General features: G+C 44.0%; 1 protein-coding gene across 1 annotated transcript; it reads left to right on the top strand.

Annotated features, from left to right (window-relative positions):
* Positions 1–586: 586 nt before the first annotated feature.
* On the top strand, positions 587–18,444 carry Cd59 (CD59 molecule (CD59 blood group)). The gene is made up of 4 exons (XM_034496735.2): positions 587–690; positions 8,056–8,134; positions 14,329–14,433; positions 16,925–18,444. Exons 2-4 carry the CDS (start codon positions 8,074–8,076, stop codon positions 17,149–17,151), a joined length of 393 nt encoding a protein of 130 aa, XP_034352626.1. The 5' UTR covers positions 587–690; positions 8,056–8,073; the 3' UTR covers positions 17,152–18,444.
* The last annotated feature ends 984 nt before the right edge of the window (positions 18,445–19,428 follow it).

Raw genomic sequence — 19,428 nt, forward strand, 5'->3', positions numbered from 1 at the left:
CCAACTGATAAAGGCAACTTGGTATCACATCTTCACATGAAAGTCTAAGCGGTAGTTCTGATCCCTGACCAGTCCACAAAAGGTTTCAAATGCACAACAGACTTTTGTCTTTATTCCAAACAAAATACATGGCATCTGAGTCTGAAGAGTATTTGGAGGTTGTCAGAACCTGAGAGCAGGAGCAAGTCACCACTGTATGGGCCTGGAAAGATATCTCCGATGTGTCAAGAGATAACTCTGGGCACTAGCAAACATGGGCACAAAAACATTTTGGAAAGTTTTTTGTTGTTGTTGGTGGTGGTGGTGTTTTTTTGTTTTTGTGTGTGTGTGTGTGTGTGTTTTGTTTTTGTTTTGTTTTTTTTTAAAGAAAGGGAAAATTAGGAGCCTTTTAGGGTGCCCTAGTTAGGGGTAAGGAATCAAAGGGAAACGCAAGCCTTTCCTGTACCCTAGGTTTCCAGAGAGTCTGTTCCTGGTGGCCAAGTGCTCTCTGATAGAGGCAAAGGCAGTGACCCAGAATAGGCGCGCAGAAGGGGCGGGGGTGGGGGGGTGGGGCACGGGGAGCGGGCGTGGTCATAACTTCTTGGGAGGCGTGGTCATCAGTTCTTGGGAGTGGCCAGTGGAGTGTGGTCTTGTTGACGCCAGTCCGCAGTCTGAGCTAAACGCAGGCTCTAGCGGACTGCAAGGTTGGAGGTAAGCAAGGGTGCAGAGTCGGATGGAGCGGAGCCTAGGGTGGGAGGTGGGGTGCTTCGGCAGCGCATGCGTCTGGGGCTAGGGGTGCGGTAAGGTTTCCTTGCTCCTTCTCCCTCCGGAGGCCTCTCTCAGGCTTGTACCTCCGCCAGCCTTTTTTTTTATTATAGAGATGTCATGCCGCAGCCCGCACTGCTTTCTACTCAGCGGTCCCGGAGCTCGGCCTTCCCTGGGCACCTGACTCCAGGGCAGCCCGGCCTCTCAGAGAATGCGGTCTCACAGGGGCCGAAGGGTAACCTCAGCCTCACTGCGCTTCTTCTTGCCGAGGTCCATATCTGTAACTGCTCTAGCGGATATCTTTGGTGCATGGGCCTGGCCACCCTTCAGTCTGAGGGCGGACTTCGAAAAAAAACCTTTTGTTTTCGTTCGTAGTTAGTCGAAAGCATGCTATTTAATCTTGTTTTCTCAGCAGTAAAGGGAAAAAAAAAACCTTATTTCTCAGGGCGGTGGTGAGCACTAAGGTAGCTCACGGTTGGTCTCCCGGAAGGTGGAAACAGCTGATGTTCCGGAGAACCTCCTCAGGGCACCTTTTCTCCATTTCTCCCGAGCGGACACACCAATGACCGCGTCAGAATGACAGCCGCGGGCGCTCACAACATTTGCTGTTAACATTCTGGGGAGACTAAGAAGGAGTTACCTCATTATGCCCTAAACATACCGAAAATGTTTGTCATGTACTTTGCTATAAATGAAAAACCTTTTCACTGGGCGGGTTGAAAGAAGTAGAACGAAACAACAACAAAAACAAATCAAATGGACTTTAGGGTGGGAATACCGGGATGAGCCAGGGATTTGGGGCCCTGGAATAAGTTGTAAAGAGAGGGAGACCACTGTAGGTGAAGCAGCAGATCTTATGCAGAGTTCAAGAGCTCTGAAGTGCTTATCCCAGCGAGCCGAGCCACCGGGTGGCTGGGAGGGTCCTTTCCATTGTGATGGTATTTGCTTTGTCCCTAGGTGCTGATGTAATTACTGCCTTGAAGTGAAGAAATGATTTTTGGGCGTCTGTTGTATGCTTAGCTACAGCATGTCCAAGCTCGTAAGGGCATACAAGCAGGCCCATGACAAGTGGGTTATATTAAGCCACTTAGTTCCCAGACCTTGATAAGTAAAGCAAGATACATCCAAAGTGATTTTTGTGACTGCCCTGTTGTCTTGGGACAAGTAATTCCATCCCTCTGGCCCTCTCAGAACTTCTTATAGGATGATAATGTTACAGCTTTATTTTTTTATGACATGCTCAGTCTTAAAGTACATCAGCCCCAAGCTCCCTGTGGTAGCAACGCAGGGTCAAAGGTGTCTATCAATCCTATGGAAACTGCTGATGTTAAAATCTTCAATCTGGCTGGAGATGTGACTCAGTGGTAGTTCTGCATGGCGGCCTGGCTTCCATTCTTCATATAGTAAGAGGAAGAAAAGAAAAGAGGGGAGGGAGGGAGAATATCATGCAGGTTTTTTGTGTTTTTTTTTTTTTTTTTTTTTTTTTTTTTTGATTGCGGTTTTTTCCTTAGCTGCATTTATTTTGGAAGCTGAATTATAATCTCCATTTACATTCATGGTTCAATCAATCTATGCTTGAATGCTGTCCCCCCATTTTCCAGTAACAAGGTTGCTGGTTATAGCAAGTTTGGGAGCGTTTTGTTTTTTGTTTGGATTAGGGTCGAACTTTGACCAAATGGATCCAGAACTCTCAGGTTTAGAGGACCTTCCCAACCCAGCCACCCAAGTACTGAGGACAGTAGGCTCATGCCAACATGCTTGGCTTTATATTAGTTTTTTATTGCTGCCAAATGAATAAAAAATTAGCTTACAAGTTATCTTACAGGTTTTTTTTTTTTTTCCATCTAACTGGGGTCTGACCACATACTGAGGTAAAATCGAGATAGCAGGCTGGTTTCTTCTTGGAGGCCCTGACGGTTCCTCATCCGTACTCATTCGAGTGTTGGCAGGATGAAGCCTTTGTGACTGGAGACCCGGATCTGATTTCCTCGAAAAGTGCCTGTTACTGAGCACTCTGAGCTTCCAGAGGCTATGTGTATGCTGTGGCCAATAGAACTCTTGAAAGGTCCGGGACTCCCCAAAAAGGGGTCCACTTAAGTCTCAGGATAACACGCACCCAAAGGACACACGAGAGACCGTCTTGCTGTAAAATACATGAGGTGGTTTATTATATCAGAGCTCTGGGCCAGCCCATATCCCCATATCTCACATAGGGGATAGAGGGACTGACCTCGTGGCTCAGGGGCATAGCGCTTATATATGGGCGGGGTAGGGAAAAATCGAACTTTCGCGCGGGTGCACAGGATTGGTTGTTTTACCTTTTTTGAACACTAGTAGGCCGTACCATGGGGCAGGGTGTAGTTCTTCCCTTGGCCAGTCAGTTTCTGGGATGTTCTTAACAGGCCTTTGTACTGTAACTCCCCCCTCCTCTGTAACTAATTAGATGGACCCAAACCTGCTGGCAGGTGCTTTTCTGCCCAAGGTCTAAGGCGAAAAATTTATACATATTTGATAAGATGGCCTTTATAATTTTTCACTCTACACTCTCTCTCCCTGTTCGCAAAGCTGGCAATATTAAGATGAGTTTGTATTGTTCTTATCTCCTACCTCTGCCTGTTTCCTAGTGTCTGACCACATGGCACAGGAAGGTTCTGCTCCCTTCCTTTCCCTTCTGAGCACCCTGTGATTACACTGGGACAATGGAGTCACCCACAATAATGTATATAACCTTAGAGTCATTTAAAGCCACCACCAGAGCCTGCCTGTAGTCACAGGTTTTAGACTTAGGGTCTGGGTTTGTGGAAAAGAGATGTTACTTTGCCCGCCTGTGGCTGCTGCCTTGGAACTAGCTCCCCTTGGCTCTCAGTTGCTTAAGTGCAAGATTACATTTACCTTAGGTTATTGTTGTAAGGATTAACTACATTGGTATGTCATGAATGCTAACACTAGCCTTGGGCTGGGATACTTTCCCTTCCCCCTCCCCACCCCAAACAGAAGTTACCTAGCAATCAAGCTTTGTTTGGTAACAACTTGAATCAAGTGGTGTAATCACCCGGGCCTTGAAGAAAGACACTTCTCATTATTTAATTAACACTAACAGCTCATTTTACAGCTCAGCTGGGAGAGTCATTTTCATTCCTTGAGCTAGGCCACTACAAACCACTGGTTCTCAGTGTGACCTCTAGGAACATCTGCAGCACTTGGGCTCTGTGAACAGTGCATCACACTGTTGTGCTGTGGTTTAGGCCTACCCACACTCTAGGGTGGAGTCCGGTGGTCCTACCCCTTATGGTCAAAGAAACAGAACTAGTGTTCAAGCCCTCTTTTATGTAGTCCAGGACACCACACATCTGCTCACAGTGGGCACCTAAGGTCCTGCCTTAGGGATGATTGCCTTAGTGGCTGAGGCCAAATCTACTTCATAATAGTAAGTATGCCCTCAGAAAATTCCTTAAGTGCTCCATCAGAAACCATTATGTAACATGGCAGGTGCTTTCCATCCGATTCTTTGGATTTTTTACATGTCCATGTAAGTAAATAAGTTAATGTATTTAAAAAAAAAAAAACCAAACTTGTATTTGGGAAGCTGGATTCTTCCTTTCTTTCTTTTTTTTAATGGACTACCATATTACAATCATACTGCATTTTTCTATCTACCAATACGACAAAAGTATTTGCTACCCACAACATTACAGCAACGTAGTCAAGCCTGTTGTCCCATTTGGCTTTCTCTTGGCTGGCAATAAATAAGAAATTTTCAGGTTGAATTTATTATGAATTTTTTAAATATAGCAGTCTTTTGACTTTCTTTAAGTTTTAAAGTTATATTTATTTCACTATTTATTGGTATTAATGTACCATGGAAACTTTGTGGAGATCAGAGGACAACTTGTGAAGTTGGTCTCCTTTTCCACCACATGGACCCTGATTGAACTCAGACTGTGAGGCTTGGCAGCAAGCACCTTTAATCTGCTGAGCCTTCTTTAAGGCCCCGTTTGTTTTGTTTTTAATCTCTTACTGTCTTCTAAAGGAATCTTGTAGCATCTTTACTCTATGACTTCCACTGTCAGAGAGAACAATTAGAGGAATTGCTTTCTGATGAGCTCATTCTGCAGAGTACCTTCATGGGGCAAGGCAGGTAAGGGGTCCTGTTTAGGACGTCTAGAATGCAGGGATGTGGCTCAGCTGGTCCAGTACTTACCTGGAAGATCCAAAGTGCACCCCTCATTGATCCTAGAACCCTGCCTAGGAAGTACAGAGAATGACCTCCTCTCCTTTTCTCTGTGTCCCCCTGGTTCCTCCAGATTGTCCCCTGGTTTCAACAGCTGTTATTATTTTATTTACATTGAAAGAAATTCAGAGATGTAGTGCCCTGATTGAAAGTGTAATTTCCAGGTCAGGCCTGAGCCCAGGACAATGTAAATTCCAGAATTGTATATTAATCTTCATGTTTGTTTCTTAAAGTGCCACTTGACATTCTAGTATGTGTTGAATTTTAAAACTGTGATGTGTGTGTGTGTGTGTGTGTGTGTGTGTGTGTGTGTGTGTGTGTGTGTTTTGGATTGAACCCAGGGTCTTTGACATTCTAGTATGTGTTGAATTTTAAAACTGTGATGTGTGTGTGTGTGTGTGTGTGTGTGTGTGTGTGTGTGTGTGTGTGTTTTGGATTGAACCCAGGGTCTCTGGTCTCAGGTCTCATGTATAATATGCCTGGCAAGCACTCGCCACTGACAGATATATCCTCTGCCCTTAAAAAAAAAAATTTTTTTTTTTTGGTTTGGTTTGGTGTTTGTGGTTTTTTTTTGTGGTTTGTTTATTTGTTGTTTTGTTTTTGCTTATTGTTTTGGTTTTTGTGGTTGTTGTTTAAAATTTTGAGCTAAGGTCTTGCTAAGGTACACACATTGTTCTTAAGCTCACTGTAGTCCAGGCAGGGTTTCTCTGTGTAGCCCTGGCTGTCCTGGAACTCACTCTGTGGACCAGGCTGGCTTCAAACTCAGAAATCCGCCTGCCTCTGCCTCCCAAGTGCTGGGATTAAAGGCGTGCGCCACCACTGCCCAGCTCAGGCAGGCTTTAAAGTTGTGATCTTCTTGTCTAAGCCTCCCAAGCATCTGAGATCACAGGCTGCGGCAGCAGGCAGGCCCTCCTGAAATAATAATAATAATAATAATAATAATAATAATAATAATATAATTATATTTATTATTATTATTATTATTATTATTATTATTATTATTATTATTATTAAAAGATACTACTGGTAGGCCACCAGCCAGGCATAGGAAGCAAACTAAGAATCTGAGGACTACCTCAGGTTAGGGCTCAGATCCCTTCTGCTCATCTGTTCCCTAATGCTGAGGTGGCTAACCTCACACTTCCCACTAACACCTCTCTGCCTGCTTTCTTACTCTTGGGTACTGTGTGACTTCTTAGTCTCAGTGGTAGTGACAGCTCCCCCTCCTTCTCCTCCTCTTTAGGGTGCCTTCTTTAGCCACACAATGTCCCTTGCAGTACATCTAACAGGTCCCGCATTTACTGGATCAAGATAGAGGTCAGAGGTAGCACACAGCTAATAAGTGGCCAGAACAACCCGAGAACTATTCAAGACTGTGTTCAGAGAACTCTAAACTAGACTTAGAAGCCCCATCTTTGACCAGATCTCTGTTTCAGTTCTTTCCACCGTGCCTCATCACAGTGAACATCTGGGGAAGGGGTTGTGTGTATCCTCACAGTGTTATTTATGCTGGGTACCATTCCATGGGAAGTTTCCTAGTATTGGAAGCTCCTGTTGATCTAATACCTTCCCAGTGTCTTTTGAGATGCAGAACTACCCTCCCTCCTCCTCTAAGGCCAATGCCTGACCCAGCTGGTCCGTACTTTCTGAGGCGTCTGAGGCCCTCCTGTCTATTTGAGGATGTCTAGTCAACACTCTCTCTCTCTTCACTCCCTGCAGTAGTTTTCTAAACCCCAAGCCCTGCCTAACCTGAGTCTATAAATCACTCTTTGTACTCAGATTCCTCCCAGCATGAGTAATCAAGCAGGAAGCTGACATACACTGAGGGGAAAGGTGGGATTCTGCTTGCAAGGAAATGGCCAGGCCCTGTTTGTACTTGAAGAGCACACACCCCTTGGTGGCTCAGCATGACTCAATGGACGGTGTAGACATTGCCTTTTTTAGTTTCTCACTCATCTCCTGACTGTGACCAGCAGACTTTCTTCAAAGACACAAAGCTGATGGCACACCCCGAACTTCAAACTTCTTAACACTAAAGACATAGGTAGCTTTCCCTACCACCAACTCCGTATGTCTGCCAGACCTGAGCCTTGGCCTGTGGTCTAAGGAGAAAAACATGTACAGCCCCATGGCTTAAATGATTTGTCACCTCTCTGTTTCAGAGTGGGTCCCAAGGATACACCTCTTAAATCTACTCCCAAAAGTTGGCATGGAGGAAGGTTTGAAACCGTCTATGCCTTGGGTTTTTTTGTTTTTGTTTTGTTTTGTTCTGTTTTGTTTTGTTTTTCCTAGTGATAGGAAAGTTCTAGGCATTTCCATACTTGCCTGTTGCCTGTTGCTTTTCATTTGTGTAGTAAGGACTGATTATATCCAACTTACTCAATAACCACTTTCTTCCCTAAAGTACACATAGGCCTGTGTACACACAAGCCTTCTGTTTACACACAGTCCTTTTGTATACACACATGCCTGCCTTCCAGTGCCTTCCAGAGGGCTGCTTAGACCCTTTATTTAGTGGCCTGGCTTAGGGAAAGGGCACTCTTGCTCAACCAGTAGCTTGAGCAGGGCTGTGAGAACTGAAGCTGAGGCTACCATGTAAATTAGTTGTCTCACATTTTCAGACTCATAGACTAAACGACACTTATGGAAAGATGGTAGTTTCTCTTTTTGCAGTACTGAGTATCAAACCCAGGGTCTTACACATGCAAGATAAGCATTCCTGGCCCAGGGAAGGATGGATTATCCCCGTGTGGTTATGAACACTGGCCTCTATGGACTAAGTTTCTTAAGGAGCACATGCATACTAAGGGTCAGAAGTGGGTTGGAAGAAGTTCCTGCATAGCTGCTCTTCTCCTCAGGATGAACGTTTCTTCACTACCTGAGGTCTTGAAGCAAGAGGAGAGCACTATTACAGCCCTACTAAGAACTGCCCTTAGTGTATGCACCCTACCCCAGCGGAAGTTTCTTGCCTGTTCTGTTAGCCTTCTGTGCATTTCCCAAGACCTCCTTGGATTCTAGCTGGTGGTTCTGGAAATCCCTGGAAGGTGTCTTTGGTCAGTGACAACTCTCGTTCATTCTAGATTTGGTGGACCAGCACAATGAGAGCTCAGGGGGGACTCATCTTACTCCTGCTTCTTCTGGCTGTCTTCTGTTCCACAGGTGAGTGACCTAGAACCCCTGAACTGCCCCTGGCCATGATGCCACTTTCTCTCAGGCCTCCAGTAGTCTGAACTGGTGCCATTGGCCTCTAGTCTCTCATCTTCACGTGTTCCAGGTTCTGCTTGTGTGTCAGTTCTGGGGTGCATGCCTGAACTTCTGTAAATCCTGGTTTACAGAACTGTTTGTTTTAACAGGGGTGGAGAGATCAAGTTTCTCTCTTGTCCCTCCATATACTACTTTGGGATTCCAGCAGATGTCATCCATCCTTAGAATGCTACCTAAGTCCTTTCTGAAAGATCTCAGGTGTGGGATGTAAGGGGGACACTGGGTGGGATGTCCTTTTGGAAGAGTTTATTCGAGTTATTAATGCCATGGATGTACAGACAGACAACAAGTAGCAAGACTTATGATGAGGAAGGTAAAGTAGAGGCACCTTCTTTCCAGATTTCACAGCCTGAGTCTGCAGCCAGGCTGTCTCTGATATGGAGGATGGTGCTGCTCCTGAGTCTGACAACCTGAGATCTCTTAACTTCCTTGAGGAAGTGAACTGGAGCCTGCCATCCTGTTAAAATCGAGGTTCCTGGGATTAGGGATTCATATATAGGCTCTCAGAGAGAAACATGGTTATTTCCTTTACAGAAGAAAGCAGCAGCGGCAGCAGTCTGGGCTGGATTGTATAGCACCTTTGGGCCCTGAGGTCAGCCTCCTGGTCTCTGTCCTTCCACCCCACCCTTTTCCTGTGCTACTGAGATGACGCTCATGATGGCGGCAGCAGCATCTAAATAAACTGACGCTACCCTTGTCATGCCCAGCTTTAGTCTAAGCATTTTACATGTATTTGCTTATTTAACCCTCATGCAAACTTAGCAGCTTGTGTACCTATCTCATTTTTACACATGAAAAAATTGAAGCCCAAAGGGGTTATTAACTTAAGAATAATACAAGATATTTTGAATGCATGTAGTAATACCCAGAAGTAGCATGTCACAATGTGACCTCAGTCTGACACTGGAGTTTCTGGTTTCACTCACTGAAGGTCACTTCCAGGCTACTTCCCTTAGCTAACTTCTCCTAAGACCATTCATTTTTGGGGCACCCTTCTCCTGGCTTCTGAAGAAAGTGGTTATGACTCTTTTGTAACAACAGAAACACCCACTTATTCTTACACCACATATTCTTACAATATCCTAGCCATTATTGGTTTTTGGAGGTGGGTGGGAAGGATGGGAGTGAGAAAGAAACAGCAATACAATGAGAAGTAGGAAGGGGAGGTTCCTGCAGTGTTGGGATGTTAGTGGATGACATCCCTGACTGTGTATATACCAGGGACGATGCCCGATCATCTCTTGTTCCTAGCTAACCATTCTGTAGGAGGTCAGGGAGACTGACCACTGACAGTGGAGAGGATGGAGGCAGAGTCACTTGCCCAAGGGGGCACACTGCGTGCTCTATCTCAGGGCTTCCTTCTTTGTTCATTTCTCAGTCTGCTTTTGGTAACCCTCATGGTGGGCTATAAGGGGTCCACTTCTGTCATATCACATTTCACCCTTAATTCTTCCTGTAGCCCATCAGGTAATCTGCACCTGTCTGGGAACTGATGGGTTGGAGACCATCAGCTGCCCTGAGACAAGTCTGAGATATACATTGTCCTCTTCCTCAGAGAATTCCAATGTGAGGCTAAAGGCAGGGGAGAAAGAGAGGACAGACTGCATCTTTTTTTTTTTTTTTTTTTTTTTTTTTTTTTTTTTTTTTTTTAAATTGCTCTTGTCTAAGACCCTAGGAAACCTTCAGGAGAATTCTCCTGGTCACAAGCCAGTGTGTCAAAGACTTTTGACCAAAGAAATAACATTTCATCCTTTGTAATAAAATCAAGTCATACAGGTTTTTCAATTGTTAGAGTAAGCTAACCCTCTCCAGGAACTTGGTTAAGAAGTGGCCCAAATAGACCAGAGAGCCTCCTCCTCTGTCCTGGTTCAGTCACAACCATCCACTGACTTAAGACCTGCCCTGCCCACTTTGGTTTTTTGAGACAGGGTTTTTCTGCAACTTGCTTTGTAGACCAGGCTGGCCTCAGACTCAGAGATCCGACTGCCTCTGCCTTCTGAGTGCTGGGATTAAAGGCCTGTGCTTCCACCATCAGCCTGGCTGACGTGACTTCTCTTACAATCTACATTGTTTACTTTTCCCAACTCAATGAAGTTACAAAACGTCTTGGCTAAACCAATCTTGAGCCTTAGAACTGATAGTCTGGGTTCCAGCCTCAGCTCTGCCACTGAGACATTTGTCATGTTTGTTAATATCTTAGCCTTAGTTTTCTTTTCTGAAATGGGGATGACATTTCTTGAGCCTGCTCTTTGTAACGATTGTTTGAAGGGCCTAGCATATAGGTGCACAGACATTGGAACACTGATTGAATGTGCTAGCTAGGGATATGTCTGCCCTACAGAAGTCTCCAGCACTGGCATTGACCTTGATCATTCTATCCTAAGTCTTGTCACTAAGCCTCAAGAATTCTGGCTGCAGCTAGTAGACCAGCTCACTCTGTGGGTGATAACAACCAGGCTAACACAACACCCTTCCTCCCCCATTCTTTGCTTCTCCTATGTATGTATCTATTCTAGCACAAGGAAAGGACTACAGAGAAATGGCATCTGTTGATGCTGGAGGAGATAAAGCAGAAATGTCTGATGGAGTTCTGATGGACTCTGTCACTGTAGTGTTGAGTACCTTTCTGTAGTTCAGAGCACCTCTCCAGGTATTGGTCTCATCATCTGCAGACAAAACAGGGGTATGGGGTTGGGGGGAGTTTTGGTTTGTTGTTACTGATGTTTCAGTACTGATGTTGAGTTAGAACCTTCCCAACTCAAAATGCCCCCGGTTAATGAGATGCTATGCCTGTAAAGGCTTACGTGTTGATAGACTACAGAGAGCTTGCTTCCTGGCCATACTCAGAAGGGATGATCTCACCTTCTACTAACATCTACTTTGTCTCCTGGTGATAAACAGAGCCATCAGCCTTAGAACGAAAGGTCATTGCTTGGGTTTCAAAACCCACACTGGACTTAATCATGGCATACCTAGGATATCCTTCTATGAGACTGTACATATTTTATCTTTGAAAATATTTTTCTGTGGGTGGGTGCTAGCAGATGCTGCCGTCCCAGTGGCAGCCTGTGGCAGGAAGATCATTATCTCTGGCATGGGGAAGGGTATGCCTCCACACCCACACCAGTCAACTCTTGCCTCAGCTTCTACACACATATACTTAGTATAATTCATTTTTACCTCATCTTCAGTTATAAAATTGAAGAAGATTTTAGTCAGTAAAACCTGACTCTTAGCTCTCAACAGTAAATCATAATTAGTTGGGGTTTTTTGTTTGTTTGTTTTTGAATTAGGAACCAGGGCTTAATGTTTCTGCTTCTGACTGGGTTGCCCAACCCACAAGAGTTTAGTGTATACCTGCTGTCTTGTGTTGCCTGTCTACACTTCTGGCCCTTGGTCTGTCCCTGCAGGAAGCAATTCAATGATAATATCCTAGTCCAGAGGTCATTTAAACCTTTTCTCTAAAGAGCCAGCTAGCCAATACTTACGGCTTTACCTGCCAGGAAAAATCAAGCACAATCCACAGACTCATATAAATAAAAATAGAGGAAACACATTTCTACAACATTTTGATTGTCAAAAATCCACACTGTAATAACCGCCTATCAGTGTATAGTGTCTGTCTGCTGATGGATGGATGGAATACTGTGATAGGCGGATAACATGTTGCTTAGGGTTTCAGGGTTAGTGTTCCCCAGCATGGAACCAGTTAGTTGTAAATGTTTATCTAGAAGTACTAATCTGTGAAGAGATTTTTTTTTTTACCTTTGAAACATGCCTTTTCCCATCAAGAACTACTTGATATATGCACAGTTGAATATAGTTGTGCTTGTAAAACCCTCATGCGGTTGTTAGCTCATTCTCTCAGTAGCCTCCATTTGATGCCATTCCATTGCAGATTGTCACCTCTGAAGGCTAGGAGGAAGCTTTCCACTTGCACAGATAAATGGAGCTTTTGTTTGATTTGTTTTGAGGTGCTACCATGTGGTCCAGGGAGCCCTTGAAATCACTGTGTAACCAATTTGGGCCTTAACCTCCAACTCTGTTCCTCTGTCTCCCACACACTTGGATTGCATGAGCATAGCAGCACATCCAGCTCAGCTGGATGGATTCAAAAGTGAGGGGATTCTCTTTGTACTTACGCCTGGGCCCATCCTCTTTATAAATCTGCTTTACAGCTTAGGAATCATCTCATTAAAAATCTACCTGCTGGCTAGGTGTGGTTGCACATACCTTTAATCCCAACCCTGGGGAAGCAGAGGCAGGCGGAGAGCTCTGTGAGGTCAAGCCCAGCCTGGTCTACATAGTGAGTAGATAGCTGGAGCTATGTAGAAAGACCCTATCTCAACAAACAAACAAAACACACATGCTCGTCAAGGACCAACCAACACAGGCCCTTGTGGTCTCTGACTTTTCTCAGGCTCTTCCTTGTTTTGTTTTTTTTAAATGAAGTGGGGTTTTTTTGTTGTTGTTTTATTTTATTAATCATATAGGCTATGTCTTATAATTCTGTGTTTGAGCTCATTTTTCTGCAGCTAATTCAATGAATTTAATAAATCATGGCAAAGTCAGTTGTCTTCCTGCCACCAAAATGGATTCTCAATCTGAATGGGAAGATAATAGCCCATTGTTTTTTTGAATACATAAGTTAGCTTTTCCTGGAATTTCTGTCTTAGGTCCTGTACTACTATCAAAGCAAAAACAGAACTCTCATCTCAAAGGGGATGAGAGATAGTTTCTTCTGGAGCCCAGCAACTCAGATTTAGATTACCCTAAATCCCATGTTCCAACATGGAAACAGTTTGATGAGAAAAATAGAAAACAGTAATAGAGCCAAGAAAGTCATAAATCAAGACATTATTGGAATACATTGATGAAAATGTTAGGTAGGGGTTAAAGTGGAGGGACCTCAGATGCTCTCTGGCTGTATTCATATCCTCTGGTTGGTTAGAAACCAGTGTTCAGTCTGTGCATTCCAAACTATTTGGTCGAGTACAGAGGCAGGCCATAAAAGGCTAAGAGGGCTAAAGATGGCTCAGAGGAATTTGGTTCTGGACTTCACATTCCCAGCTCGACAGTCCTTGGAGCCCTGCTCACGCATCAGCTTCAAAGAAGCTCTGTTATGGCGTTACTTTTCTCCAGGAGCTTTGGTTCATAGTATTGAAAGGTCCCAAATGTGATTTATTTAACATCAGAGAGTGTAGCAGGGTCCAAAGGGAAAAGAGGGGACGTCAGAAGGAAAAACAAGGACATTTGTTTTAATTCGAGGAAGGAAATGAGTCAGGGAGAAACCCAGAAGGTGAACAGGAAGTCTGGAAGAAATGCACCTTAGGTTCATCCTCGAGCTGGGTGGGAAGTGTGCCCTTTGACCTCTGAGGTTCTTGGCTGTCATTCTCCTGGAATTCACACACACTAGGGCATTTGCCTCATGAACTCTTAGATAAGCTATCTACCGCTCCCAGAGCAGCTGGGGTCCCAGAATCAACCTAGAACTGAGGGCCGCTGGAGACAGAAAGGCAGCATCTGTTTCTCCTGGATTTAGTATTTCTTCTCCCAAAGTCCGGGGGTAGGGAGCAGGCCTGAGGAGCCTCAGAATCAAAGGGGTTAGGGAGCCCCTGTATCTGTTAAGACAGGAGGGAAGCATGTTCTGATTAGCTGCTAGTTCAAACTTAATAGATATTCCTTCCCAAGGTGAAGGATAAATGAATCCCCACCCCCATTTCCTCTGCCTTCTTTTTCCCACCAGTCATGAACTTCCTTATGGTGGCTGAACCTCAGGCAGCCCTGTTAGGGAAAGAACGAGCTTCCCTTACCCTAATTAAACTCAGTCGCATCTGAAAGTAGGAAGGGGGCTGTTTGGGGAAAAGAAAGGATCCAGCAGGATGGGGAGGGGAGTGAGGGAGGGTAAAGGGAGAATGTGGATGTGTTTATAATATATTGTATACCTGTATGAAATCGTCAACATTTTAATTAAAAAATAAAAATAAGAAAGCTGACCAGGACCTGTGCTCACTGGTGGTGGTGAGGTCCGCCAGGGTCTAAGACACTGCTGGCTTCAACAGAACCCAAGAGTCTCTTTCTGATCTTAGGTGTTAGCCTCAAATGCTACAACTGTTTAGACCCGGTGATTTCTCCATGCAAAATAAACAGCACTTGCTCTCCTAACCTGGATTCCTGTCTTATCACTGTATCCGGTAAGAACCTCTGGGTTTCCTGTGTAAGTGTGGTCAGGGGTGAGAACCTGGGAAACCTGGACCTCTCCAAACCTCAGCCAGTTTATACTCACCAAGTAATGGCTGCCCTTTATTAACACCAGTTGGTCACAAAGTACTGGGCACTAAGCATTTTCTATATACTTTATACAAAAATAACTCCTCTCACGTAACTCTTGGGGCAGTCTTCCTGTGTGACAGATGAGAAAATAGAAGCTCAGATAACACAACAGGCAAAGGTCAAGCAGCCAACATAGGGGTTGGAATTTGGAAATTCATCTGATTCCAAAACTCAGGCTTCTTAGTAGTAATAATGAGCCTGCCTCCCAAACTTCTGGGAGCCTTTAGTGTACCAAGGTTTGAACTAGATATGAAAAGATGAAGAAAGGGTGTTTGTCAAAACTTTGATTATGGCCTGTTTGCTTGTCCAAAATGACTGTTTATACTTCTGTCTGACCCCATGAATCTAGTATACATGGAGTCCTGAGTTGACCTGGAATGAGCTCAGAGGAGCCTAAATGTCACATGACTAATAAGGAAAATTATTCATTTGAGAAGCCACACTGCAGATGTCCAGGACAGTGGCCCCAGAGAACAAGGCATTTTTGAGCAAGGGAAGGTGTCTTATATGCACAAGTCCATATCATCTGCTTTACAGATTGGCTGAACTATGGCATCTCCACGTAAGAACTTAGGAGATGGTAGACAGGGAGGCCAGCAGCTACTCCCTTTGTTTTTAGTGGCTATAGCTCTAAGATATAAATGTTAATGACCAGTGATAGCAAGGAGTGGAGGCCATTTCAGTACAGTCTGAAATATGAGATAAAACCCTTTCTAAGAAATAACAATAACAACTGTCTTCCAAGGTATTTTCTGAAAGGTATTCAGAAAATACCTTCAGGAGAAAACATTTCAGTTAAGGACCAATCAAATGTACTTTGTTTTAAAAATAGGAGTATCTGATGATTTTTATGTAAGTTCCTGGTGTGCAGCTGAAAATCTAGGCTTTATGTTCAAAGTGTTGGATTCATGGGGAAGAGGAGAGGAGCAGCTCTTCCACACCGAGGACCATGTTAACTCACTGCTGAGGCAGAACATGTAGTAATTCCACCCCTGGGTACCAGGAGCATTACATCTTACCATCTTCTTTTCTTTCTTCCTTCCTTTTCTTTTTTCCTTTGTTGAATTCTTTTCATACAATATATTTTAATTCATTCCATTTTTCTTGATATTAACCCTCCTTATTAGGTATGATACAATCTTTATCTTTTTATCACTGTGTAATAAGCAGATTTCATGGATAGGTTTTGTTATTAAAAGCTCCTGCTTTTAAAAATCTTAGTAGACATTGCCACAGTTCCCTCTTGAATAGAAGTATAGCTGCCTCTAACTCTCCCTGCACACACACACACTCATGTGCACACAAGCACACACACGCACACACACAGACTCACAGACTCTCACACACTCACAATGAACACACACACTCACACACACACACACAAACACACACACACACTCACACACTCACACACTACCCTACTGGCTCTAACAAGACTTTAGATTTATGGGAAAGTCTCCATTTGAAGGTGTGCCACCCATCACCTGCTTGTTTACCTTCATACCCCAGTTGGGTTGCCTCTTTGCCCAAGTCTCTCTATTCCCATAGGCTAAGCTCCAAGACACAGAATGGCAGGTTCAGAATTATATCTGCATGGCAGCAGCAGCTGCTCCTCCTCCTCCTCATTCTCCTCTTCCTCCTTTTCCTCCTTCTTTTCTTTTTGTTTATGGTTCTTTGTAAGTTTCACACTATGAACCCCAGTCCCACTCATCTCTCCCTCCTCTCATACTCACCTTCCCACCTTTGCAACCTTCCCCTCTAACAGAGAAAATAAGAATCTTGTTGTGGAAACTGTAGTGTGCTACAGTGTGTCTCACAAGATACCATTTTGTCTATACTTCTTTGCTTGAAATGACTTGGTCTGGTATAAAGCCTCTGGCTTCTGCTACTCTATAATACTGGAATCTCTCTGGGACTCCTCTCAGATATCCTGTTGTTGCCCTGTGTCATGGAGGTCCTTTAGTTTTGGAACTGTAGGACCGGCCACTTCATGCACTCCAGCAGTTCATCAATGGGTTGGATGTTGGGGTGGACCAGTTCAAAGCCCTGGATCTGTGCCTGAGAGGTATCTGAGCTGATCAGCCTGCCAGCTCTCCTGCTGACATGCCTTCAGGCAGGCTCACCAGCAAACCCCATAACCAGGGCCAGATCTACCCTGTTGTCCAGGTGAGGTGCAGGGCCCACTTTCCCAAGTGTTGCAATAGGTGAGGGACATGGCTACTTCTCCCACTCTCATGACCCCAGGCCAGCTCTCCCACCTTGCCACAGATGGGGAGGGATTAAGTAGGGGAGGCACTTGTTTCTTCTTGACCACTGTGTGGCTTCTTAGCATCTGTGTGTGTCTCTCCACAGGAAAGCTAGTGTATCAACAGTGTTGGAGATCCACGGATTGTGATGCCAAGTTCATTATGAGTAGATTAGAACTGACAAACATAAAATACAGATGCTGCCAGGTGGACTTGTGTAACTATAAGCTCGAAGAAGGATCAAAGCCAAACAATGAAGCAACCTCCTTACTGGAGAAGATGGCCTTGCTGGGGACCTCGGTTCTGGTGGCCATTTCGAAGCTTTGTTTCTAAGTCATCTCTAAGCTCCTGATGCCTCCTTCTTTTATCTTTTTTTTTTTTTCTGCTGCAGCAGCACTCTAAAGCCATTGTTAGTTTCCAGATGTATTTGTTTAGGAAACAATAAAGTTAACTTGAACATCTTGGATAAGAAGGAGGAGTGTAAGTGGCATGGAAGAGCACCACGCACACAGGGGAGGGCACTTGCAGTTACAGAGTGAAGTACAAGGATAGAACACCAATAGGTTATATAATCTTCCTTTGCCGCTTGGGAGGACTGGCTTTCAGTTTCAGCTTAAGTGTGTTTCAGCAACCCTCAGGGATATCTCTCTGGTTCCTGGAATGTAGCTAAAGAGTGAGATCAGACAGTACCTTTTGGAGTGAGTGAGCCAGGAGGATTCTCTTCACCACTCTGACGCACTCAAAATGCTTTCATAATCTTTACAGGTCCTGAGCTGGTGTGGGAATGTTCCAGATGTGAGCTCTCAGTCAGGGTCAGTGATTGTTCGTTTGCTTAAAAACAAACAACAGTGCTGGCCATGAAGCCCAGCTCACTGAACATATAGGCAGGTGTTTTACCCATAAGCCACAGCCCCAGCTCAAGCAGTGAATGGAACAGCTGTGGTTTTAGCTAGAAAATGTAGGGAAATGAAACACAAGCTCTGACCCAGATGTGATGAGGCTTGCTTAGTATGCTTAGTATCTCAGTACGTGGGAGGCAGAGGCAGGAGGATGGCTGGAAGTTGAAGGCCAGCCTGACCTACGTAGTGGTTTCCAGGCCACCTAAAACTATTTAGTAAGAGCTTGCCTCAAATTAAAAAAAAAAAAAAAAAAAAAAAAAAAAAAAAAGTAAAGGGAAAAAAAAAAAAAAACGAAAAGGAAAGTAAAAAAAAGCGGGTGGTGGTGCATGCCTTTAATCCCCCCAGCATTTGGGAAGCAGAAGCAGGCATATCTCTGTGAGGTCGAAGCCAGCCAGTTTCAGGACAGCCAAGGCTACACTGAAAAACCCTGTCTAGAAAATAAATAAATAAATAAACAAACAAACAAACAAACAGGAAAAACCCCTCAAAATAATAACAATAAAGGAAAAAAAGAAAGGAAACACAGCCAAAAGTCAGTCTGTTCTTATAGAAGTACCGGCAGCTACAACTCGAATTGTTCCACATCTCTGAATACTGCTTGGGCTTTGCTAGCTTTTACTAGAAAAATAATTGCCAACAATAATTAAAGTTATTCGATCTCGAAAAAGAAGACTATCTTGACTCTCTTCTACATAATGGAATAATAAACACTATGCTATACGACAAATGTTTAAGTGTGCTTATGTTAAATGCCACATAAGTCGAAGACCCTTCAGGTGTGCATGAACATAGGAAGAAGTAGTGGGACCAGACTATGAGGCTGCCATTTGAGATGCCCAGATGGTTTCATGAATAGCAGAGGCCAGCGAACATGTTCTACCTGCCTGTATCTAGCTCTTCAGCACAGTCCATACTCAATACCTTCACTGGCGCTGTCAGCACAGTGAGAAACACCCAGGCTTTAGAAGCCTTTCTCCTAAGAAAGGAGAAGGCCGTTTTCCTGTGTATGCTGGATAGTATCTCACAAGATACATAGACTTAACCACATGTGATCTTGGGACTCTGGCTGTATTTAGTGTCCTAACTTGCAGAAGAAGATATTTCTTTATTAACTTAAGAAACTTAAAAAAAAAAAAAACCATAAATTTTAAAAAATTAAACGAGAACTTGTTAAAAAGTATTTCCTTTCCTTTAATGATTTATTTTTATTTTATGTGCATTGGTGTTTTGCCTACATGTATGCTTGTGTGAGGGTTTTGGATCCCTTGGAACTAGAGTCACAGACAGTTGTAAGCTGCCATACGGGTGCTGGGAATCGAACTGAGATCCTTTGGGAAAGCAACTAGTGCTCTTAATCATGGCTCCTCCTCTCCAGCCCCCACCTTCCACCTTTTTTTTTAAAAAAAGATTTATTTTATGTATATGGATATTTTGTCTGCACATGTATATCTACACACCAGAGAGAACATCCTGCAGGACTACACTTTTGGATGGTGGTAAGCAGTCAGTGCCCTTAACCACTGAACCATCTCTCTGGGCCATGAAAACTCTCTTGATTATTTAATCTGTTAGTCAAATCATATGTATCATGTATTTTATGCAGCTATGCAATAAATGATGTGTTTTTCTGAAAATAAAATCTCAGCCAATGGAAGAGTTTGGTGAGTGGCACAGAAATGTAACAAACAGCTCCTCCAATGTGCTCAGTGCA

This window comes from Arvicanthis niloticus, chromosome 2 (assembly GCF_011762505.2).
Source record: "Arvicanthis niloticus isolate mArvNil1 chromosome 2, mArvNil1.pat.X, whole genome shotgun sequence".
Lineage (NCBI taxonomy): Eukaryota > Metazoa > Chordata > Mammalia > Rodentia > Muridae > Arvicanthis > Arvicanthis niloticus.